The 26,562-nt window shown below is 43.4% G+C and overlaps 1 protein-coding gene across 5 annotated transcripts in view; it reads right to left on the reverse strand.

Annotated features, from left to right (window-relative positions):
- Nucleotides 1-26,562, reverse strand: part of LRRC9 (leucine rich repeat containing 9) — a 244,501-nt gene that overhangs the window by 89,994 nt on the left and 127,945 nt on the right. For all 5 annotated transcript variants that reach the window (XR_012237138.1, XM_073610131.1, XM_073610129.1 and 2 more), the window contains 4 exons: nt 25,186-25,305; nt 21,370-21,561; nt 16,418-16,543; nt 1,744-1,884 (listed from right to left, as the gene is read on the reverse strand). Coding sequence is in view for 4 of the 5 variants with exons in the window: in XM_073610131.1 (XP_073466232.1) it covers nt 1,744-1,884; nt 16,418-16,543; nt 21,370-21,561; nt 25,186-25,305 (579 nt within the window). In the remaining variant the exon portion in view is untranslated. The remainder of the gene's footprint in view (nt 1-1,743; nt 1,885-16,417; nt 16,544-21,369; nt 21,562-25,185; nt 25,306-26,562) is intronic.

Here is a 26,562-nt window from a genome sequence, read left to right on the forward strand (position 1 = left end):
TTTTGCCGCTCTTTTGCTAAAGCGGAGGAGCCTGGTCTTCAATCTTCTGCCTTCTGCCTTCTGCCCTCTTCTCCTGATGTTGACACGACGCTCTCTGGGGCTAGAATGCTCTCTGTGCGCTCTGCTCTGACTTATATAGGCGGTGACCCCGCCCCCTTATGCCGTCACAGTCCCTGGGCATGCTGGGACTGTGACGTTTTAGGGGGCGTGGTCATCACCCGATGACCACGCCCCCTTATGCCGTCATAGTCCCAGCATGCCCAGGGACTGTGACGGCATAAGGGGGCGGGGTCACCGCCTATATAAGTCAGAGCAGAGCGCACAGAGAGCATTCTAGCCCCAGAGAGCGTCGTGTCAACATCAGGAGAAGAGGGCAGAAGGCAGAAGGCAGAAGGCAGAAGATTGAAGACCAGGCTCCTCCGCTTTAGCAAAAGAGCGGCAAAAGAGCAGAAGAGAGCGGAGGAGCCCGGCAGAAGATCCGGAGAGCGTGGAGAAGAACCGGAGAGACCCCCGAAGTCGGAAGAAGACCCCCGGAGCTGTCTAATAAAATGCTTTAAAAATCTGTGTAGTGTTTTTTTTTAAATTGACACTTTTTTCCTAGGTGAATGGGTAGGGGTACGCTGTACCCCATACTCATTCACATAGGGTGGGGGGCCGGGATCTGGGGGCTCCCTTATTAAAGGGGGCTCCCGGATTCCGATAAGCCCCCCGCCCGCAGACCCCGACAACCAACGGCCAGGGTTGTCGGGAAGAGGCCCTTGTCCTCATCAACATGGGGACAAGGTGCTTTGGGGTGGGGGGGCCGCAGCGCGCCCCCCTCCCCCAAGGCAACAACCCCCCATGTTGAGGGCATGCGGCCTGGTACGGTTCAGGAGGGGGGGGGGGCGCTCGCTCGTCCCCACCCCCATTCCTGTCCGGCCGGGCTGCGTGCTCGGATAAGGGTCTGGTATGGATTGGGGGGACCCCCCACGCCGCTTTTTCGGCGTAGGGGGTTCCCCTCAAGTTCCATACCAGACCCAAGGGCCTGGTATGCTCCTGGAGGGGGAACCCATGCCGGATTTTTATCTAAAATTTGGCGCGGAGTTCCCCCTCAAGATGATCTGAGCACAAGTCGCGTGCCGAAGTCGGATCATGCGAGACGGCAATCCGACTTTGATCCGACTTCAATGATAGTCAATAGGCTGAAGTAGGATCAAAGTCGGACCAAAGTAGTACAGGGAGCATTTCTAAAGTCGGAACGACTTGTGTCGGACCAGTTAGGACGGCTCCCATAGGGAAACATTAAATTTCACACGTCATGCGACATGAGCTCCCAATGTCGGAGCGTTTGTCGGACCAGTGTGAACCCAGCCTGAAGCTAACAAATTGAGCTTATTAACTGGAGGAGAGGGCAGAGATAGCTTTATCAGTAAACTACTGTTCCTTCATTATCCAATCACAATCGTGACCAAGATGTATTGCTTTGACTGTACTAGAGAGAAGTAAATGCCAAGAAACTTTTATAGTGCCTGTCAGGTGTGTCTGGAAGAAAATTGGCAGAACAAAATGACACATTTATTGGCAGGCAAGCCACTTGTCTTTCAAATGTGTATTTAGTTATTTGCCTACATGTTTACTTAAACAGATATGTAAAATGTTATATTTATAAGGGAAATATCAAAATGTTTTACTTAAATACTTCCTTTGCTTATCAGATTTATTATTACATAATATGCCATATGTCTATTTTAATATATTTCTTACCCTAAGATACCAGCTGTTGTTAAAATCAGCATATGGATCCAGGCAGTTCTTGCTTATATGAGAGAGTATCTGAGCAGAAGGCAATAGACTAAGGCATCGGGGTTTCACATGGTCTGTTCTGGCACTCAATAACAGCAATGCCTGCAGATATAGAAAATATCAATATGATCTACACTACTTGTTATACAACAAATTTATTTAGACATAGCATACTTGGATAATAGACATGCATGTTAAAAAAAAATAAAATAAATCACACTGTGTCATAAACCAGGAATAAAAATTCTATATATTTCAGTTTACTGGTCCTCAAGCCCCCCTCGTACATTTGCCATCATCACTGTGGGCTGGGTATTGTGCTGGAGACGATACATCTTAGCAAGGGCGGGTGAGATGTTACCAGCGGCAGGAGATTCTTACACACATATACGGATAATAACCGGTGTAGTTTGTAGCACTATAGGATATAACTGCAATCTTTTGGTTATAATAAAATTGAGTGTTTTTAAAAGTATAACACTATGGGGAGTTGTATCTGTTTTAACCGCTTGCCACCCACGTTATAGCCGAAAGACAGGTACAGCGTGGGCTTCCAATGGACGTCCTCCAGTAATCGCGCTGCCCGCGTGCCCCCTGTGGTGTGCAGGCAGTGTGCTCTGTGATCGGACTTCGGACTCAGCTGATTACAGATCAGGGTAAAGGGCCAATCACAGTGCCCCTTTACCACTTGATTAGCTGATCACAGGATGTAAACACAAGCTGGTAACTGGCTTGTGTTAGAGACATGTGCACTGAATCAGTGCAGTCCCAACAGTGCCCACCAGTGCTGCCAATCAGTGCCCACCAGTGCTGCCAAAAAGTGCCCACCAGTGCCGCTTATCAGTGCTGCCTATCAGTGCTGCCAATCAGTGCCCATCAGTGTCACCTATCAGTGTCGCCTATCAATGCCCCCTATCAGTGCCCATCAGTGCCACCTATCAGTGCTGCCTATCACTGTCACCTCTCAGTGCAGCCTCATCAGTGCAGCCTCATCAGTACCGACCAGTGCAGCCTCATTTGCCCATCGGTGCTGCCTATCAGTGCCCATCAGCAAAGTAGAAAAATTACCTTTTTGCATAATTTTATATCAAACTATGAAAAAAAATTTTTTTTATTTATTTATTTTTTTTATTTGTTTAGCAAAGAATAGAAAACCCAGTGATGATTAAATACCACCAAAAGAAAGCTCGATTTGTGGGAAAAAAATTATAAAAATGTCATATGGGTACAGTGTTGCATGACCACGCAATTGTCACTCAAAGCGATGAAAGCTGAAAATTGGCCTGGGCAGGAAGGGGGTAAAAGTGCCCAGTAGGCAACTGGTTAATATTGGCTGAGATATGGAGTAATTGGAAGAGCAATGAACTTGTGGATGGGATGATTTTTTAAACAATGTGCATATAGACCCAAAAACTGAGCAAGGCCATTTTTCCTCTGGTGAGTTGACAAGCTGTGGGGCAACATGGATTTGAAATGTTCATACGCAAAGCATTATACACAGAGAAGCTACACATTTACCTGGGGAAGAGACTTTATTAAAGACATTTTTGTGAAACTTTGTATTTATATTTAATTTTTGTAACAATTTCAATGACCGCTTGGGGTTTTTATTTTTATTTTAAGGTTGAATAGTGTTTTATACATATCTAACGAAGAACTTACTGTTTAGTTTTGCTTTTAATTATTTCACTGTGAGTTTTCATGGTTTCATTGATGAGTTTGAAAATAGCGCAGAACATTTAAATAGTTAATATTTCCTGGAGTTAGGGTTTGAAACTAAGAGCTGGGAAGGTTCTCTAACATGCTTATCCAAATAGGCATTTCCTGGAGGTTAGCTGAAATGTAGTTAGGTCCATATATATTTGGACACAGGCACAATTTTTGTTTTTTTTCAGGTATTTATCAAAACATATTCAAGCGAAATGATGGAGCGATCACTTGTAAACAAACCGGCGTCACGTCCGGTTCCTCTCTCTGTACCGATCGGTACAGTGCGAGAGGAGAGGGGAGAGATCGGTGGCAGCAGCGCTGCTCTGTGCCCTTTCCAGCCATCCATACTTAGCCATCCATACTCAGCATACCCATCCATACTCATCCATCAATACTCAGCATACTCAGCCATCCATACTCAGCATACTCATCCATCCATCCATCCATGCTCACCCATCCATACTCATCATACTCATCCATCCATGCTCAGCCATCCATACTCAGCCATCCACACTCAGCATACTCATCCATCCATCCATGCTCAGCCATGCATACTCAGCCATCCATACTCAGCATACCTATCCATACACAGCATATTCAGCCATCCATCCATGCTCAGCCATCCATGCTTATCCATCCATCCATGCTCAGCCATCCATACTCAGCATACTCATCCATCCATCCATGCTCAGCCATCCATCCATCCTCAGCAATATTCATCCATCCATCCATGCTCAGCCATCCATCCATCCTCAGCAATACTCAAACATCCATCCATGCTCAGCCATCCCATCCACCCCCATCCATAATTAGCCATAGCCATCCATACTCAGCCGTACCCAGAAATCCCCATCAATACTCAGCCATACTAAGCTTGTACTCAGCCATACCCAGTCATACCCAGCCATACACAGCCGTACCCAGCCATACTCAGCCATACACTGCCGTACCCAGCCATACACTGCCGTACCCAGCCATACTCAGCCGTACCCAGCCATACTCAGCCGTACCCAGCCATACTCAGCCGTACCCAGCCATACTCAGCCGTACCCGGCCGTACTCAGCCGTACCTGGCCGTACTCAGCCATACCCAGTCGTACCCAGCCATCCCATCTATACGAAGCCATACTCAGCCGTACCCAGCCATACTCAGCTGTACCCAGCCATCCCACCCATACCCAGCTGTACTCAGCCGTACCCAGCCATACCCAGCCATACCTATCCGTACTCAGCCATACCCGGCCATACTCATTCATGCTTTGTCATCCCATCCATACTCAGCCACCCCCATCCACAGCTCATCCACCCCCAATCATGCTCATCGATGCCACATCAGTTCTCATCCATGCCACTACAATGCCTCACAAAAGTGTAATAGGTAGTCAAAATTAGATTTGAACGTATGCCCCTAGAACACCTGACGGTGCTCCCTGCATGTTGGGCCTCTCTATGTGGCCAGGCTGTGTAAAAGTCTCACACATGTGATATTGCCGTACTCAGGAGGAGTAGGAGAATCTATTTTGGGGTTAAATTTTTGGTATGTACACGCTATGTGTTAGAAACATTGTGTAAATAGACAACATTGTGTAAAAAAAATGCATTTTCATTTTCTTTACACATTTTCCAAAAACTTGTAGAAAAAAAATGACATGTTCAAAAGACTCATTATGCCTCATAGATTATACATTGGGGTGTTTTCTTTCCAAAATGGGGTCATTTTTGGGGCGTTTCCATTGTCCTGGTTCTCCAGGGCCTTCAAAGGTGTAATAGGTAGTTGAGAAATTATATGTATAATTTATGCTCCAAGACGCCTGATGGTGCTCCCTGCATGTTGGGCCTCTGTATTTGGCCACGCTGTGTAAAAGTCTCACACGTGTGGTATCAACATACTCAGGAGGAATAGTAGAATGTGTTTTGGGGTGTAATTTGTGCTATGCATATTCTGTGTGTGAGAAATAACCTGCTAATATAACAATTTTGTGGAATAAAAAAAAAAAAAGAAAAAGAAAATCTTGATTTTGCAAAGAATCGTGGGAAAAAATTACAACTTCAAAAAACTCACCATTCCTCTAACTAAATACCTTGGAATGTCTACTTTCCAAAAAAGGGTCATTTGGGGATATTTGTACTTTCCTGGCTTGTTAGGGTCTCAAGAAATGAGATAGGCCGCCAGTGCATCAGGTGTGATCAATTTTCAGAGATTGGCACCATAGCTTGTGGACTCTATAACTTTCACAAAGACCAAATAATGTACACCGATTTGGGTTATTTTACCAAAGATATGTAGCAGTATAAATTTTGGCCAAAAAAGAAGAAGAAAAATTACTAATTTGCAAAATTTTATAAGAGAAACTAAGAAAAATTCATTTTTTTACAGAATTTTCAGTCTTTTTTCTTTTATAGCGCAAAAAATAAAAAAACCCAGCGGTGATTAAATACCACCAAAAGAAAGCTCTATTTGTGTGAAAAAAAGGACAAAAAAATCATATTAGGTACAGTGTTGCATGACTGAGTAATTGTCATTCAAAATGTGAGAGCACCGAAAGCTGAAAATTGGTCTGGTTTGGAAGGGGGTTTAAGTGCCCAGTGGGTAAGTGGTTAAAGATATACTGTCAGCCTAGATTCAGCCAACTGCAGCAAAGTTGATTGGACGGCGCTTCACAGTACAGACGGACAATGATCCAAAACACACTGCTTTTGAAGGAAAAGAAGTGGAATATTCTGCAATGGCTGAGTCAATCACCTGATCTCAGCCCAATTGCGCATGCATTTCACTTGCTGATGGCAAAACTAAAGGCAGAAAGACCCACAAAAAACAACTGAAGACAGCTGCAGTTAGAGCCTGGCAAAGCATCAGAAAGGAGGAAACCTAGTCTTTGGTAATGTCCATGGGTTCCAGACTTCAGGCAGTCATTCCCAGTAAAGACTTCTCAACAAAATATTAAAAATGAAAATTTTATTTATGATTATATTCATTTGTTCAATTACATTTGAGCCCCTGAAAATGGGTGACTGTGTAAAAAATAGTTGCAGTTCCTAAAATTTGTACTTGATATTTATGTTCAACCCCTTGAATTAAAGCTGAAAGTCTGCCCTTAAAATTAATTTAGATTGTTCCATTTTAATTTTTATTCTGGTGGCATACAGAGCCAAAAGTATGAAAATTGTGCCTGTGTCCAATTATATATATGGACCTAACTGTATCTGCTGAAACTTTGTGCGCTGAAACTTTAAACCATAGCTGAATAACAATAGTTTGCAAAAACACTGTGGAGTTGATTTACTAAAACTAAAGAGTGCAAAATCTGGTGCCGCTGTGCATGGTAGCCAATAAGCTTCTAACTTCAGCTTGTTCAGTAAAGCTTTAAGGAAAAAACCTGGAAGCTGATTGGTTTCTATGCAGTGCTGCACCAAATTTTGCACTCTCCAGTTTTAGTAAATGAACCCCTGTGTACCATATATAAAATAATTTCAATTTTTTGCAGTAAAATACCTATTTTGACCTTTTTTACACCCTTTGCTGAACTTCTGTTCCATTGGTCCCCTGCAGCCACTTCCTATCAGTGGCGGCCAGTGCTTGAAAATAGGGAGCGGCAAACCAATGACTCTCCCCCTTCAGAGATGACTGTGGGGAGAACAACACCACGCCACAGCGCAACCACCACCCCCACCCCCCCATGGGAGACGGACTGCCTCCTTACCTTAGGAGGCAGATGTCCTGCCTGTCTGCCTGCCTGGGATGATTCCAATCACCCTTCCTCCTCCCTCCCCTGTTGGAGCCGGGGAGTGGAGCCGCTGTGAGTCATCATGGCGGCTGTTGGGTTGGCCTTCCCCTCCATGCGTCTCCTTACTCCTCCTCCCCCTTGGCCAAAAAGGTTGCTTCTCCTTTTGGCCAATGGGGAAACGGGTCTCACGACCCGCTTCCTGATTGGCGGGAAGGAAATTTATTGTGAAAATAGCGAATTGTCATTCGCTATTGACACACAACTGGGTGGGCTTCGGGCTCAATGCTTTGCGCCCGGAGCACACCCTTTTTTGAAGCCTATTAGAGCCTCTGGCTCTAATCACACATGCTTAAAAAAAACAAACCCCCCCATTGGAATCCATGGTCCAGTGTCCCTGTATGTAGATCAGGAGGCTGGATGCATGGATAGGGGGGGCTATGCCTGTCACTGCTTCCTATCGACATGTATTTCAGAGAGGTTGCATGGCATTTCTCAAGGAGGATTTACTGAAGGTGACAACAGTGAACTGTCAAGGAAAACAGGTGTATAGGCGCTGCAACCTTCCCACATAAAAGCTCCAGCTGGTGCTCAGACCTTAAGGCTGCTGACACCTCCAACGTACCAGAATAAGGAAAGGGATGGTCGGCACTCAGGCTGACATCCAAAATAGTATTCCTTTATTAAATACATGTACAGACCTGTAAAACAACCTACGTTGCATGCCATGACTAAGGACTAACGTTCAAAACGTATAGGCTGTTTTACAGCTCTGCAAATGTATTTAATAAAGGAATACTATTTTCAATGTCATCCTGAGTGCCGACCATCCCTTTCCTTACAACAGTGAACTGTGCCTGTTTGACATGCTGACACAGCCACTTATATTCCCCATCAGAAGCCTGTGTGACAAGGTGATAAGACAAATAAAGCAATTGGAAAACAGGTACATAGCCTTGTCACCCTACAACAGCAAGTGCATGAACAACGACCTTCGTGGTAGGATTACCAGATGTCCCTGACTGGATGAGGTGATGAGAAGGGGCGATGATGTGTGGCTCTCCCCTTGGCCAAACAGAGATAGCCTCATATTCATTGAAAAAACATAATGCATTCTATCAATGTCAGAGATGCTGAGCAAGCGACCCAATGCATTTAGTGTGCAGATAGGAAGCTGCTCACACAGCACCCGGAAGATCACGGCTATCACTGTATGTAGTGTGGACTGCTACAGTGATTTACAACATACCCAGCTGCCCTCTAAATATCAGATATGGATACTTACATTGAGCCAAGTTGGTCCAATGTAAGTGCAACAAATATCATTCTGGAAGTTTGGTTTTAATGAAAGCTGCAGAATTAAAAATATTAACAAGGTGGTACGTGTAACGTTTGATTCATGCTGTACTGCTGGTCTGCATTCCATGCTCCCAAACCTGAACTTGATCAATGTGCCTCATGCAAGAGGAAGTTTATACGTTGCCGAGATCTTCACAGCATGGCTAGAGGGATTGTGTGGCGGATACGTGCCCCTTCCCCCCATCATCCTGCATTCTGACAGGGGGGGAGAGATGTGGTCTGAGAGTGCTTCCCTATCAGGTTTGCTCCTTGAACTAATACTCCGGACGGGCTCTTCCCTGCTCCTTGGGGGGGAGTCGGTGGCGGTGACTTCCCCCTGATCTTTCTGTGGGGGTATGCTCTTGCCATGACCTTTTACTCCGTAGAGAGCCGGTGGGATGCCAGGAGGGAGGCGGCGGTCATGGCCTTTGAAACCCCACAGTTGCTTCCACCCCTTAATATCAGTCACTTCACATACCCACCCTCAAGGATAGGAGGACATGCAGTCTGATGAACATGGCTATCCTACGGGCAAGACTGGGAATCAGTGGGATGCCCGAGTTGACTATTTTGATGGCACTACAGACCAAGAACTTTAGCCAGATTCAGCAGTACTAAGCTGGGAGGAGACCTCTGACTTTGTTGTGATTTTATTATGGGTTTTTTTTTTCTTTTCTTTTCTCTCAAGTCCCCCCAGCCTCTAAGAATGAGCCCCCGGGGATCCGGGTGATTTACACAGGTTAATCCTTCGTTTTTTATTTTTATTTTTCTGCCGGACTGTTCTATGCATACCGGTTAAAAAGGTAGTGCGCTTTTTGCACATTGCCCTCAAGTTGAGCTAGCTAGCTCTTGTTTTTGCCTGGGGAGAGATGCCCTCCTGCTGTATTGGGGGATGGGCGGGGTGGGGGGGTGGGGGGGTTCACCAGTTATCTCAGTCTGCTGTTGCAGGCCTTGTGTTGCCTCTATTGTTTATGTTTGTTTTTTCTTTCTTTCTTTTTACGGTATAAGACAGTATTGATGTTAATTACTAATGTCATTGAGTTGTTGGTTTCAGTCTCACTTATGAATCTTGTTGGGTCTGTGAGCCAGGTCGGGGAATGCTTTTTATATATTGGTCCTTCTAATTTATCCATTAGTCGCTTAGTTGTCTTCTCTTAAAATAATCTCCTGGAACACCAGAGGACTTAACTCACCTATAAAAAGGTCTTTGGTATTCCAATTTGTCAAGTCCTACCGTCCTCACATCTGTGTGTTCCAGGAGACGCATCTGATCGGTAAGAAGACGTTGTCCCTTAAAAAGCCGTGGGTGGGCTACCATTATCATTCAACATATTCCACCTTTTCCAGAGGGGTAAGCATCCTAATCCTTAAATCACTCCCTTTTAAGCTCCTCGATCTGGCTCTGGACCCTAATGGTAGATTTGTGGTGATTCATGCGCTGATTCATCATATTCCCTGGGTAATAGCAGGCATTTACCTTCCTCCTCCGGCCTCCCTCCAGGTTTAAAACCAAATCACATCAAAGATAGCTGAATTCTCCACTGACAATGTGGTCCTCCTGGGAGACTTTAACCTAGTTCCAGATGCAGATTTGGACAGGATGTCTCCTGCTGGTACGACCCGGAGGGGGCTTGCAGACCGGGCTAACACATATGGCCTTGTTGATCTGTGGCGGTGGAAGTTTCCTCAAGATAGAGCTTTCACATGCCACTCCGCCTCCCATAAAACCTTCTCCCGTATTGACCTTGTCTATGCGGGCAGTCCGGTTCTTCCCAAGGTTCGTGACGTTAGGATCCTTCCCCGAGGTATTTCGGACCACGCTCCACTTCTTCTGGAATTAGACCTTTCACTGGCCTCCTCGGGCAGACTCTGGAGACTGTCGAGGTATTGGGTCTCGGATGTGGAGGTGGAGCCGAAGTACAGAGAGGAACTGGATTTGTTCTGGGGGATAAATGCGGGTACAGCCTCAGCCTCCTCCGTATGGGATGCTTTTAAGGCATTCTCTAGGGGACAATACCAAAAACTTATAACCGAGGTCCGTCGAGCTCGTAGGGAGGAACTTACTAGCTTAGAACTAGAGACGACACGACAGGAAGCAGCATATATTAGGTCACTGAGTCCACAGTCCTATGCCAGATTGCAGTCCCTTTTGCGTGACACCCTCCTGTTAAGGACATCCCTCACGCGGAAGAGGCTCCTTCACCAAACACAAAGAATTTTCGAGCAGGGGGAAAGGACAGGTCACCTTTTAGCTTGGCTCTCCAAGGAGCAGACGGTGGGAATGTCCATAGGACAAATTCGGGCAGCAGATAACTCACTACTGTCCACCCCAGCTGAAATTAACCAGGAATTCACCTCCTTCTACCAGTCACTATATAGCTCCAAGGTGTCCTATGAACTGGAGGAGCTCACTGCATACCTAGACAGGGTCAACATTCCGACACTCACCCCAACGTACGCTGCCAAGTTGGATAGCCCCATCAGAGTTATGGAAATACACAAGGCCATGAAAATGATGCAAGCCGGGAAGACACCGGGACCGGACGGTTTCCCGGTAGAGTTTTACAAACTTTATGCCGAACAACTTGCCCCTAAGCTTCAAACACTGTTTGCCAAGTCAATGGAGGAGGCACACCTCCCAGACTCCATGCATGAGGCGGTAATAATTGTTATCCCCAAGCCCGGAAAAGACCCTACCCTTTGTTCATCTTACCGTCCCATATCTCTACTTAACGTAGATACAAAAATTCTTGCCAAAATTCTGGCAAACAGACTCAATTCGGTCATTACAGCTCTGGTTCATCCTGACCAGACGGGATTTATGCCTGGAAGGGGGACAGACATAAATATTCGGCGCTTACACACACATATAGCAATAGCCCCCTCGGATGGGCAGGGAGTGGTGGCCTCACTTGACGCCGAGAAGGCTTTCAACTCGGTCGAGTGGGGCTACCTCTGGGAGGTCCTTGGCAGATTTGGGTTCGGACCCAAATTTTTAAAATGGCTCAAAATGCTTTACTCCCGCCCGACCGCCAGAATCCGTACCAATGGGACCCTTTCCGGGGCGTTCACGCTGGGGAGAGGTACGAGACATGGCTGTCCGCTCTCCCCGGCGCTGTTTGCCCTGGCACTGGAGCCCCTTGCAGCCCTTCTGCGGGTGGATGACTTGGTCAAGGGACTGGGTGTAGGCCCTCTGGTGGAGAAACTCTCATTGTACGCGGATGACTCCCTTTTATACTTGGCGGATACCTTTGATTCCCTAAAATCGGCCCTAGCAATTATTGACAAATTTGGTTACTTTTTTGGTATCAGAATTAATTGGAATAAATCAGTCCTCTTCCCTCTGAGCCCAACAATGCCCCTGGTAGACACTGATACCCCTTTGCAATGGACACAGGAACTTAAATATCTGGGAGTGAAAGTGGGTGGGGATCTAGCAGGCTACCTTGACAGGAACGTTCTCCCGCTACTTTCTCAACTCCAACAGAAATGCTCCACCTGGAAATCTCTCCCACTGACCCCAGTATGGAGGGGAAACCTCCTGAAAATGGTATACCTGCCAAAATTCTTATACTTTTTTAGACACACTCCTGTAACAATCCCTAAGTCATTTTTCCGGAGGTTGGAAAGTGTGGTGGTCTCCTTCATATGGGCGGGAAAGGCCCCGAGAGTTGCAAAGAACATACTCTACCTCCCCCTATCCAGTGGTGGTTTAGCACTACCCAATTCCCTGATGTACTATTGGGCCGCTGTTCTAGTAACGGTGAGGTGGTGGTTCGCGCAACCCCAACTTAATCCAGCAGTCACCCTTGAGGCAGCTATCTTGGGCTCTTACGCAGCCCTATCTAATTTACCGTATAGAGGAGTGAAGGCTGGGGCCGAGGTTACAGGCCCTATGAGGGCTACCATCCAGGTCTGGAGATCTTCCAGGGCCGCCCTCATGAGGGAGTCCTCTATTTACCCGCACACCCCATTATGGGCGAACCCCATGCTCCCCCACCTCCAGACTATCCCGACCCGGCAAGTTGGGCCAAAAAAGGGATTGTTAAACTAAAGCATGTTATACGCAGGGAGGGTATAATTCCGTTCCGGGAGCTGAGGCTGGGCCATGCACTGCCACAAACCTTTCTCTTTAGATATAGGCAGCTACACCATGCTCTTAGAGCACAGTTTCCCTCCCAGGTAACCCTTGAACCAGACCCGATAGAACGTGTCCTAATTTCGGGAATGCTGGATAAACCTCTTTCAACCCTTTACATGCACCTCACAGTGGCTCACGATGTTAAGACAATTAGGTTGATGGCTAAGTGGCAGGCTGATATCCCCTCTTTGGGGGAGGAGGAGTGGGAGGAATGCCTGTCGACTTTTATCCCCTCTATGATAGCAGCTAGGGACAGGTTTGTTCAACTAAAATTCCTTCACAGGGCATATTACACACCGCAAAGGCTGGCTAATATATACCCAGGGCTCAGCCCCAACTGTAACAGATGTGGAGTAGAGGTGGGTTCCTTCTTTCACACAGTATGGTCATGCACTAGATTACGCCCATATTGGACTTCAGTGGCAGAAATCTTAGGTAACATATGTGGAATCAAAATCCCGCTTAACCCCCTTACTATGCTACTGAGTCACTTGGAGGATATAGAGGGAGACCGTTACATTAAACTCTGTCTTACTTATTCCCTATATTACGCGAGGAGAGAAATACTTCTCAGGTGGAAACAGAAAGAGCCCCCAACTATAACAGCTTGGCAAAAGTCGATCAAAGGCGTGTTGCCTCTGTATAGGCTTACCTATGAGGGCAGGAACTGCCCACAGAAATATGACAAAATATGGTCAAATTGGGTAAATACATTTGGTTGAGTATAGTCGGGGTTCATGGCCCTTTTGGGCTGGTAAACACCTGCGATCTAGTTTACATAATGAGTTGCGACCTAACTGACGTTAAACACCTATCTTTGATGAGATGCGAGGAGGTTGGGAGAAAGAGGCTGAGAGGTGATGGAGTCAAGGAGGAAGAGGGGAGGAAACAGATATACCGATCATGAAAATGTGTAGTGGTGGATGGTTTTTCCCCCCCCGCCCTCCCCCTCCCCCCCCCCCACATCCCCTCTTACCCCTGCCCAGTTCTCCACATTTCCCCTTCCATCTCCTCCTTCTCTCTGATGGAGAACCGGGGACGAAATAATAACACCCAGGAGGGGACCTCCCGGCCCCTCTTTGCTTCAGTTTTCATGTGAGTGATTTTGTGGCTACCCCACCTGTATCAGCGTATGTAGCTCTCATAGGTCCCTTGGTTACTAGATAGGAGGTTACATTAAGAACCAACCACCCATATAAAGAAACAAAAGTATATTTTTGGGAAACTCTGTATCTGTAATTATTAATATTCCTATGTATGACTCCTTCTAAATTTGTACTGTCTTATTGTTTAATAAAACTTTTTTCTGTTAAAAAAAAAAAAAAATATTAACAAGGATTTTTTAAGTTACATTAAGATGCTAAATATTTTACAAGACTTTAGGCCCCTTTCACAAAGGCTTTCCGATCAGGTCCGCCTGGCGGTTTTTCAAGTGGACCTGATTGGACCATCCATTCACTCCTATGGAGCAGTGGATGTCTGTGGTGACATGTCCACTGACACCCGCTGCTATCTGATCCGATCCTGTCCCTGAAATCCAGTTGGATGGTGACCCTATTTTCCATCCGTCTGGCGGATCAGATGATATCGGATAAAAACAGACAGGCGGTCATTTTAATCCGATCTCCCCCTAGAAAGGACCCTTAGTAATTGGGTTTACATCTACTTTAAATCCTTTGACCTTTCGCTTGTTTCGTGTAAATTTAAACCAGTCTTAAGCCTCGTACACACGATTTTCTTTTTTTCTCTGACAGGCTGTTGGCGGAAAATCTGACCGTTTGTATGCTCCATCGGACAATTGTTGTTGGATTTTCCGCAGACAAATATTGGATGGCAGGCTTTAAAATTTTCCGCGGACAAATGTCTGTTGTCGGATTTTCAGAGAGTGTTTACACAAGTCCGTCAGGCAAAAGTCCAAAGTACAAACACGCATGCTCGGAAGCAAGGACAAGCCAGAAGCGGTTGGTCTTGTAAACTAGCGCTCGTAGAATTAACACTCGTGACATGGCAAATTATGAAATCTTGAAATGCAGCGCACATTCTCTTCTTCTTGTGGGGTAATAATGAACCTGCTTTGCTGGTGATACCGATGGAGTTATTGTAAACAAATTTTCAAAGGCTTTTTTTTCTAGTGATATCAAGAATTTTATTATTATGCTTGTAATATTTTTTTTTTTTTTTTTTGTGCAAGTTACCACAACACCATTATCCCGTAGTTTTTAAGATCAAAGATACAACTATGTTGGTGTCCCTTGTTAATTTTACATTGTATTTTTTAAAATGTAACTGCCTACTCCCAAACTATCATGTAAAACACATAGCCAAGTATTATTCTCCACAATTGTTTTTTTGTGCATTAAAAAAAATTAAAAAATAAATAAAATAAGACATGCTATCTGCCAATAGAACTTAACCAAAAAGTGCATTCTATGCATCCAAAAATATAGAAAATATACCAAATCAAATTATTATGCAACCAAAAATTAAAATAAAAGCCTCATGCATGTGTCCTGCTTCTTAATATAGGGGGTCAACAATGCCAAGAGTTGGTGAAAGCAGGGGTCCGTCATCGGGAGGTAATTCCGAAAATCATCTGGATTATTCTCCTAGAGCTCCCACAGCAAAGGCATATGACATAGTTGGTCATGATTAATAAAGAAACCAATTTTTGGTCCAAGAAATCCTCCTCCTGTTCCTGGACTGGACTTGGGTCAAAGCAATAACTGCAAGGCCAATAATAAATAACACGTTATCTCCTCCGATTCTGCAACATGGCTGGTTGACCAACGGCCGTTCAGAAACGAACTGAAAAGTGCAAACTGAAATGCACGAACTGAAAAGCACAAAATGAAAAGCGCGAAATGAAAAGAATGAATCAACGCTCACCAAACTTCTACTAACACAAAATTAGCAGAAGGAGCCCAAAGGGTGGCACTAAAGAGCTGAAAAACCACGTAGTACGTCATTACCTTCGTGTTTTTTTGGCCGACAATTGCTTGTCGTTCCGCGGTTTTGTCTGAGGACAATCCGATCGTGTGTAAGAGGCTTTTGACTTCAAAAGAACACCTTGGATTGCAGTTGGTGCATGGTCCTACTATCCTCTGCATCCTTACCAAGTAAGATTTTCTGCCATGAAGATTGTGCTCAAAAGTTCAGTTGCTCTCCTATGCTTGTGTGTAGCTTTGGACATATACACGATTGGTTAAAATGCAAGGTATATTGCATTATGTAGGCTCCATTCACACTTGTGCGACTTGTCATGCCACTTTGGACATCAGCAGCCCATTATTTTTCAATGACACCCATTTAAATGGGTGTGACTTAAAGTTGCAGTGACTTGGAAAATATGTCTGCACTACTTTGATGCCACTTTGATCCAGAGAGTGTAAAGTTGGATCAAAGTTGTGCTCCATAATCGCACTGGAAATCGTGCGACTTTGGGGTCGCGAAAGTGAGAATGGAGCCTGAAAAAAGCCCACAGTGGGGTTGATTTACTAAAACGGGAGAGTGCTAAATTTGGTGCAGCTCTGCACAGAACCCAATCAGCTTCTAGGCTTTTTCTTGTTAAAGCGTAACTGAACAAGCTCAGGTTAGAAGCTAATTGGCTACCATGCACAGCTGCACCAGATTATCCACTCTCCAGTTTTAAATGAACCCCAGTGTGTTTGGACAACATATATATCGACATCAAAGTTTACTCTATTAAAAAGTACTGAAATGTAACCTGTGTAATCTGGCCTTCAGGAAAAAACTTTGAAGACTGTGAAACTTCCTCTTCCGTATTCAGGACCCCATCCAAATGAATCAGCGACTTTAACCTTCCAATCGCTACCATACGCACTGAAGCTGGCTAGGAAAGAAAAGTCATGTCAGCTATTGGGTTCTGTCAATAAGGCATTTTTTATTTTATTTTCCTGTATGATGGATGGCCTAGCAGTTCAGTGGGAGTAATGAAAATGTTTATTACACATAAGCACAGGAGTAACAACGTGCATTGTACTGGCTCTCAGGGGCGTCAGGAAACTAGGTCATGTATTCAAGATGGCTCATTGAAAACTGCTGAAAGGAAATGCTGCAATTGTTAGCCTCAGCTAAATGATGACATCCTTATTAAAGTTTAAAAAAAAAGGCAGAATTTTCTTTTTTTTGATGTCCAATCTTGGGTTTTGCACAATAAGGATGTTAGAAAAGCTTGTAATAAAGACAGTAAAAGGACTGAAAATCTAGTGGTAAGAAAACCATCAGCCTCCAAAAGTATACTAGATTTCTGCAACTGGTATGGGAAAAGATGAAGGTAAGTAATTGAGGTTTTGTTCACAGCCTGATGAACTCTGTATTGTGACACAGACTAACAAAAGACACACAAACAGCGTTGGATATTAGCAAGCCCATCAACTGACAGCTTTTCAATCCCAGCTAGAACATAAAATATCGCCAATTATAATCATGTGTAATTTGGTTTTATGGGCTAAAATCATTGCAGCAGCCAATGTAATGGAGTATTGTTCAGCTAACACTGTAGGAAGAGTAATCATTGAAATAAGACATGGGATAAATTTTTACTGTTTATGCCGTAAAAGAGTATAAGGTGATTTACTGTTCCTCAACCATATCAGTATTATGAAGTGAAGTTTCTGAGCAGTTTTTAAAATACACTGTACTGGCATTTTCTAATAGTTTCTAACATACAAAATAAACTATTTAAAATAATTTTGAAGGGGTTTCTACTGTCAACAAGAGAAAAGTCCTTAGTGTGCTTCCCAGTGCAGACTGATAGGGAGTCCTGTGTACTCGGCCCTTCACACTCCCGCTCAGGGGTTGCAACAAACTGAAGCATTCAGCTGTTTTCATTCATTCCATTCCATTTTCAGAAGGAGATCAGCAACGGCTACTGAATTGTTGGTTACCTTTAAACGCCATTAGCTTGATTAATTGATTGATTAGAAATTGATATGCGAGTATTCAATTTGTTAAAGAAAGGGAAGGGGGGTTGGTAATAGCGTAAAGGTTGTTCATAGGACAGTTAGAGAGACAATCCCATAGCAGTCAGCTTCCATAACAGGGCCCCGCAGTAGCAACAATAACATAGACAACCAGGTCACTGATGTAACTCACATCAAATAGCAGGATTTCAGCTTCCAGTTTAAAGTACACACATTAAAGGTGATTTTTGATTGGTTGGTAAGCAGTAGTGCATTTTGCATCATTGAAAAAAAATGTAGAGTTATACTGCGCTAGAGTTTCAAACATATGTATAGCTGCAACAAAAACGACCAAACATCTCTATAATGCAAAAAATTATATACAAATAAGTTGCGCTTATACCGTAAGTGATCCCATGTAACAAATTAAAAAAACACAAAGAGGTGCACTATTGAAATAAAACAAATTCTGAGTGAACAAACAGTAAATGAACATCTGTATGTGAAAGTCTATATGAAAAACTTCATCAACAGTAATAAAAATAATAACAATTGAGTCCATGGAAAAAAGATAATTCCAAAGGCGTAGTAAAACCCAAAATCCTTCCACCTTTACCAAAGGAGGGAAAAAGGGAGGAGACAAGAAGAGGGGGAGGAAGATGCTCGAATCAAAAAACAACAAACCCCACTCTGTGTGTGGGGACCCGAACTGGTGGACCCCCTAAAAAGCAAGGTCTTATACGCCAGCAGATTTAACTCTCTGGGGTCTAATGAGCCTCCGTCTTCCTGGAGCACTCCAGATGCAGCAAGGAATCCTCCACGGTATCCCCTTACATGGGAGATGCGTGCTAGGTTTAAAACCTTAAATAAAGGTTTTAAACCCCTGGTGCCCAACACACAGCCAGTGGGAAACATATAGCCTGCGGACCTTTTGTGTCTGTGGCTGTAACAGCTGCCTGAAACATTGGTAGAGTTTGACGTATTGGCAACAGGGAAAGCTAGAAAGACAAACTGCAGAAGCTGTTTCTGTTCAGGGGATTCTGCTGCCCATCACCTTCTATTCTTCTACTCTTCAGAGTGCCACCCATACAAACTACTCAGTGACAGATGCTGCTCACCTTTTGTGAGCAGCTAGTCGAGGAGCCAATAGCCAGTTCTACTTGAGCAGTACCCCAGGGGAGCACTAATGGTGATTGCACAAGTGTAACCACTTGTTCCAAGTCCTACATGGCTAGGTTGTCCTGGGTCCACATGAGAACCCCTTTTCTGTCTCCATGTGCATTTTGCTAAAACATTCCTCCAGCTATACTTTGGGGTTGATTTACTAAAACTGGAGCGTTCCAAATCTGGTGCAGCTATGCATGGTAGCCAATCAGCTTCTAACTTCAGCTTGTTCAGTTAAGCTTTGACAAAAAAAACCTGGAAGCTGATTAGTTTCTATGCTGAGCTGCACTAGGTTTTGCACTCTCCGGTTTTAGTACCCTGTTTCCCCGAAAATAAGACCTAGCGTGATTGTCGTGATGGCTGCAATATAAGCCCTACCCCCCAAATAATCCCTAGGTAAAGTCCTTGTCTTATTTTCAGGGTAGGGCTTATTTTCGGGGAAACAAGGTAGGGCTTATTTGGGGGGTAGGGCTTATATTGCAGCCATCACCGACAATCAAGCTAGGTCTTATTTTCGGGGAAACAGGGTAAGTCAACCTCTATGTCTTTATAGTAGCCTTTGCAGTGTATCAGTGGTTGTGTGTGAGCAGCTGCTATCCGGGGCTTTTATGACAACGTTGTTATTTTTCATTGGTGAAAGGAGGAAGTGGTACATCTGTGCAATTGTATTAAACCTTTTTATATAATAAAGCGTTAACTGTCAAACCACCTGATCTTGTGAGGTAACCCTTTTCTTTGTGGGACTTCTTAGTTCATGGTCATCAGCTAGTTAAGGAGGCAGCTCCCTTTGTGAGTGCAGCTCTTCTTAAAATTTATCTCACCATTTTGATAGCATCATTACAAACAATTAGTAGTAGCTTGCTCTTATTGTGTGGATTCCTATGCTCTGCCTGTCATTTCCTCTCTCTGCCCACTGATGAGGAGTCTCCAGACTGCCATTGCAGATCACGCCTGCGGAAGTGACCATGATTCCAAGTAACTATCTGGAAGGCAGCTGAGGGAGAAACTAACTTTGTCTCCATCTGTGCATTGGGGTGCAACACACAACATGATTAATTGTCCACAATACATATCTGTAAAGTTGGCCTAAACCAGTGATGGTGAACCTTGGCACCCCAGATGTTTTGAAACTACATTTTCCATGATGCTCACCTACACTGCAGAGTGCATGATCATAATGCGAAATGTAGTTCCAAAACATCTGGGGTGCCAAGGTTCGCCAACACTGGCCTAATCTTCTGTATTAGGGCCTTTTCAGACTAATGAGTTGCAGTAACATGTTAAGAAGTGCATTTTGCCACGCATTGCTGCAACACACAGCACTAGTGCTATTCATTTTGAATGATACTACAATGTGCATAAACAATGCGCTACAACACACCTGTTTCTTTTTGTGTATAAAATCGCACAGATATGAACCATCTGTGGTGTGCTGACTTGAAAAAAACGTACAGATCTAATTTTTTCATGCACCGAGATACTATCTACATTTCAGTACAAATGTCATTGTGCAGCTCTTTGGACATTTTGGTGGCCAAGTTGAGACCCATTGTATTTAAAAACCTCACTACAACTGCATTCAATAGTGTGATATATGGATTAACATCACGCAATGGGGGTGATTTACCAAAACTAGAGAGTGCAAAGTCTGGTGAAGCTCTGCATAGAAACCAATCAGCTTCCAGGTTTTATTGCCAAAGCTTAATTGAACAAGCTGAAGTTAGAAGCTGATTGGCTAACAAGCACAGCTGCACCAGATTCTGAGTGCACCAGTTTTAGTAAATCAACCCCAATACATTTGGACAATGATCGATTTTACTGTAGCCAGTAGCTGTTTGGTTTCAAGGATGTTATGAGCATACTGTTCCTAAACAAAGTTCACCTTTAAAATGTTACTAAACCCAGTAATATGAAAATAGTTAATCCCCTCCCCCCCACAGTGCCCACAGCTTATAAATCTTTTTACATTAAAATACTGCCACTATATACCTTTTTGGATGATCTGTATACCACCCTCAGTGATAAACTGCACAGTTTCTCCAGTGCTGAGAGTTCAGCAAGGAGGATATTTTCACTACATGTGTGATGTCAATATCATGTGACCTGGCTAGCTCTGAAAACAAGAAACTGTTCTCTTCAGCATAAAAAACACAACTGAGCATGTGCAGGTCGGCTACTCTGCCTGTGTTAGCTGGCCTTCCCCTGATAGACAGTGCAGGAGGGGGAGGATCTGTGCATACAGGACTACATTGTGTCTTTTTACACATTGCAGAGGATTAACCCCTTAAGATCCACAGTGAGTATAACAAGCATGCTATACTGCATATACAGACTGATTCTACAGTGGTGGGTTTAGTAACACTTTAATTCTTGGAAACTGAGACTCGTTTTGTGGTGTGCTATGTTCAGCAAGGGACAGCAGGTGCCAGCAAGTATGTGCTTGTTGGGCACATAGGGTGGAATTACTATGGGGTGGGGCAAAACAAAATGGGATCCATTGGGACTTCTTTCATTGGAATAGAGTTGAAAGAACTGACTGGTGCGTTGAGATGGTTGGCAACAGGAAAATGAATTCTTTAGTCAGACTAACCTTTTCCCAGGGATTGTAGGCTATACTCAGTGACAGAAGATGTGGAGTTTGTGTTCGTAAAATGTTCATATCTTCCCTGATTCTTGTTAATTGGTTCCAGCTCACATCTAAATGCTTCAGTTTTGCCAGTCCTTTAACACCTTCCAGAGTTGTCACATTGTTATGGCTGGCATCAAGGTATTCCAAATTCGGCTACAGTGAAATTGGAGATGAATTCATATGATGAATAATGTTCTGGTAGTTTGATAAAAAATTTAATTAAGTAACATAATGCAGTAACGAGTATTGCCCACAGTGCCCAGTAGAATGACAGCCAAACTGCATATTGCGAGGTGCCTATTAAATAAAGGCCAACCCCTGCAGTACTGTATACATTTACTCATTATACACAACATTAATAAAATGAATTAATAATACATTTATACCACAATAACTTTATTTATTTGTTTTGCTTTGGCAATTCTATGGTTGGTTTTGAATTAATTAAATCAAGTTTATTTTGATACATTTGGCAAAGGTTTAGTACTTGCATTCACAAAATCGTCTATTTCTAAAGCTTTAAAGGGTAATGCCCCGTAAACACGAGCGGACATTCTGCCAGCAAAAGTCCAATGTGAGCTTTTGATCAGAAATTCCGACCGTGTGTATGCTCCATCGGACTTTTGCTGGCGGAATTTCCGCCAGCAAAAGATTGAGAGCAGGTTCTCTATTTTTCCATCGGAAAAAGTTCCTATTGGAAATTCCGTTCGTCTTGTATGCAATTCCGACGCGTAAAAAAACACGCATGCTCGGAAACAATTTGACGCATGCTCAGAAGCATTGAACTTCCTTTTTTTGGCTACTCGTTGTGTTGTACGTCACCACATTCTTGATGGTCGAAAGTTCAGAGAACTTTTGTGTGACCCTGTGTATGCAAGCCAAGCTTGAGCGGAATTCTGTCGGAAAAACCATCTAAGATTTTTCCAATGGAAATTCTGCTAGTGTGTACGGGGCATAAGTCTATCTGAAACTGGTGCTTCTTTATTAGTAGATGCTGACGAGTTCAGTTACTTAGTAAACTAAAGCTGGCCATTGATGGACTGAAAATCAGCTGGTTCAGTAGGGGCCGGATCAATTTTGATCCATGTGTGGCCCTCCCTGTTCAACAGAAGTTTATCGTTGGATCAACTTCTGTTGAGCAGGAATGTTGGAAAACTGTTCTTGATCAGTGGCTGCAGCCACTGAACAGCGTATTTTGGCAGTGGAGAGTCCTCACTGTCAGAATACAATGTTCCAGCAGGAAGGATTCCTCGATCCACCTCGTTTGGATGGAGGAATCTGTTCGTTTTTTGGGGGTTTTTTTGCAGCCTGCAATCTATGGCCAGTTAAAGTTTCCAACAGTAATGTCTCTCTACTGTAATCTATAGATATTCACACACCTCTATTACCGCCACCACCTTGGACCTCTCCTGTTGCAACAGGGAGATTCTTATGTCTGTATTCTGTGTAATATAAAGCAAGTTGAAAGCAAAAATCCAACAGAAAGTATAACAGTCCCATGAGATTAGAGTAGAAGGTGGGAACACAAAAAAAGCTGCCCATTCAACTTGACAGTGACTACCCAAACCAAAGCTCATTTCGGCAATTTACTTTAACAAAATTAAAAGGTCTGGCAGTGCCAGCCGATCCGGGAGTTCTGGGCGGGGTTAACACGTACTATACAAAAATTGCTATCGGTGCCGATTCCTGTAACGTTCTCAGTATGTTTGCGGGGCCTGGTAGAGGAGCTGGCGCCCCGTAGGGCACAAACAACCATGATATCTATATCTCTTTTCTATGCACGAAAAGCTATTTTATTGTGCTGGAAAAAACCTGAACCACCCACAGTGTCCTATTGGAAAGACATAATCAATAAAGCGCTACTATTTTACAAAGCAACATATTTAAGTAGGGGTTGTCCAAAAAAAATTGAGAAAGTTTGGCAAGGCTGGCTTGATGCCAAAGACACGCTGATCTAACATGCGATGGTGGGGGTGTGCTTTGCTAAGACATGTTCCGCTCTTGGATAAATTATCTGTGTAATGTTGCCAAAGATATTATCTGACTGTGTGAGGATTGGGTGCACTACAGAATTCTCGAGTGACGGGATGTCCTATTTAAAAAGTCATGAGCATGGAATGTGATTCTGTATAGGTTAGAATGCTGCACATAGGATGGGAAGGGGGGGAGGGTGTGGGAGTTGGAGGGGGGAAATTGGTTCGTGTTGTACTGTATGTGTTGTTTAAAACTGCAAATAAACATAAATTAAAAAAAAAAAAATCAAAAAGGTACACCTTCACAGGAATTGTTGTCTTTTTAGTCCTATTGACCCCCAAAAACATACAGTAAACCTTGAAGTAAGAGATTACTATTCACTTTGTAAATAGGATGCAACTGTAGGCCAATGTAATTAATCAGAAACCCTCAATAAATTATAGTGTTTGATACAGTAACACATACCTTCACTTTGTAATACTGTAAGGTCCTCATAGTTGTCTAGGATTCCAAGAGGATGATTTTACAGTCTGGTACAGTACAGTAGAACTTTTCAGCAATGATAAACTCGAGGGGTATGAGCTGACTCAAGGCCTCAAAACCTCACTGTCAGAGTCCCATCAGATTATAGATAGATATCAAAGACCTTAAATACAGACTCAGCAATCACAGTATACTTAGTGGTTATTTATGTAATGTGATTTTTGAGTCCATATTTCAGGTATTTACTTTTTGTTGTTGATACCGGGACTAAGAATTTGAACAAATACTTTACTGGTGAATGTTTATTTTATTGTGATCAATGTTTTAAGTTGAAAAATGCTGAGGGTATTAAACTACTTCAAAGCTTCATCTAAAAATAAAAATTAATATCTCAATAATGGTAAAAATAAAAAAAGGTCTTTTGCTTTTTTACTCACATTCAACCCAAAGCTGTCATCCACAGTAAATCCATTCTACCACTAGATGCCACCAGTTCTCCGGTTTGAATAATAATAAGTTTCATTCAATTCACTTCTGAGCATAAGCTATTATGGAACTACCGCCTAGGGCAGCTTCATCTTGATCAGTGCCCTGATTATCAGTGGCAATCAGTACAGCCTATTAGTGCCCATGAATGCCACCTATTAGTGCCCATCAGTGCCACCCATCAGTGCCGCCTCATCAATGCCCAACAGTGCTGCCTCATCAGTGCCCATCAGTGTAGCCTATCAGTGCCCATCAGTGCACATCAGAGAAGAACAATTACTTAATTGCAAACTTTTATGACAGAAACTAAGAAAAACATTTTTTTTTTCAAAATGTTTGGTCTTTTTCATTTGTTTAGCAAAAATTGAAAAAAACCCAGCGGTGATTAAATACCATCAGAAAAATGATAAAAATTTCATATGGGTACAGTCTTGCAAGACCGCGCATTTGTGATTTAAAGTACAACAGTGCTGGAAGCTGAAATTTTGTCTGGGCAGGAAGGGGGTGAAAGTGTCCAGCAAGTGGTTAAACACTCATGGTAGCCCTGAGCAGACCAAGCAGTGTAAAGGACAACGTTTGTTTTTTAACAGTATTTGAAAAGTTGCCGCTTGTGGGGACAGAATCTGTATTGGGCAATTAAAAATTCACTTATCTTTTATGGCAAAACTTGTTATAGTAATGGATAAAATGTACAAAACTGTAAAGACGTAAATGCCCATTACCAATTAGTAATGTCACCCACTACATTTGTACATAAAATTCAAATCTAAAGGCAACTTAATATCAAGCAGTACCTAGTCACAAGAATACATTCCAAAGGCAAATCTAACTTACCAAGCATGAAACATCTTCTAGACTTGAAAATTCATTAAAACTTAAGATAAGCTTTTGAAGCCCACGTAGTTTTGAAATCTCCTTTAGTTTGCTTAAACTGTTACCATGTAAGTTCAAGACCTATTTAAGGAAAAATACTTTAAGTATTACTTTCACATGCAATAATTAAACCAGAGAGATTCTTTGCTAAAAAAAAAAAATAGGACAATGAACCTGAAATATAATAACAAGGAAAGTAATGAGAAAATCAGCATACATATCAAAGCCCAATAATATATCTTTAAGAATAAAATGTTGGTGATAGCCAAAAGGGTACATGTAGCCTTCCCAACTTAGATGCCTTTCCCAATGTACTGTGGCACTTCCCAATTCAGCCCTTATAGGTCACTTTAGATAATCTAGATTATGATTTAGGGCATAGTATACACTATCCACAGAAACCTGCGGCTAAATACTACATGATTTATTGGGTATATTTGGCATAATATGCTTTCTGCATTCAGCTAGAATGTGAAAAACCATCCAGTGGAAATGAACCACACTACCACACTTAGACCCCTTTAACACTGAGGCAGTTTTCAGGCATTTTAGCGCTAGAAATAGCCTCTGAAAAGCACCTGAAAATTGTCTCACATTAATTTGCATGAGTGCTTTCACACTCGGGCGGTGCGCTTGCGGGTCATTAGAAAAAGTCCTGCAAGCAGCATCTTTGGGGCTGGTTTGGAGTGCTGTAAAATGCGCTCCAAAAACGTCCCTGCCCATTAAAATGAATGGACAGCGCTTCCAAAGTGCAGCAAAACAGGTGGTTTTTGGATTTTTTTACACACACACACTATATTTCCAAAAGTATTGGGACACCTGCCTTTACACGCACATGAACTTTAATGGCATCCCAGTCTTAGTTCTTAGGGTTCAATATTGAGTTGGCCCACCCTTTGCAGCTGTAATAGCTTCAACTCTTCTAGGAAAGCTGTCCACAATGTTTAGGAGTGTGTCTATGGGAATGTTTGACCATTCTTCCAGAAGCACATTTGTGAGGTCAGGCAAGGATGTGGACGAGAAGGCCTGGCTCGCAGTCTGATTCATTCCAAAGGTGTTCTATCGGGTTGAGATCAGGACTCTGTGCAGGTCAGTCAAGTCCCCCCCCCCCCAAACTTGCTCATCCATGTCTTTATGGACCTTTACTTTGTGCACTGCTCCAAACCATTTGGTGGCAGGAGGATTATGGTGTGGGGTTGTTTTTCAGGGGTAGGGCTTGGCCAGTGAAGGGAACTCTTAAGGCGTCAGTATACCAAGACATTTTGGACAAGTTCATGCTCCCAACTTTGTGGGAACAGTTTGGGGATGGCCCCTTCCTGTTCCAACATGACTGCTCAC

Source organism: Aquarana catesbeiana, linkage group LG13 (genome assembly GCF_042186555.1).
Source record: "Aquarana catesbeiana isolate 2022-GZ linkage group LG13, ASM4218655v1, whole genome shotgun sequence".
Lineage (NCBI taxonomy): Eukaryota > Metazoa > Chordata > Amphibia > Anura > Ranidae > Aquarana > Aquarana catesbeiana.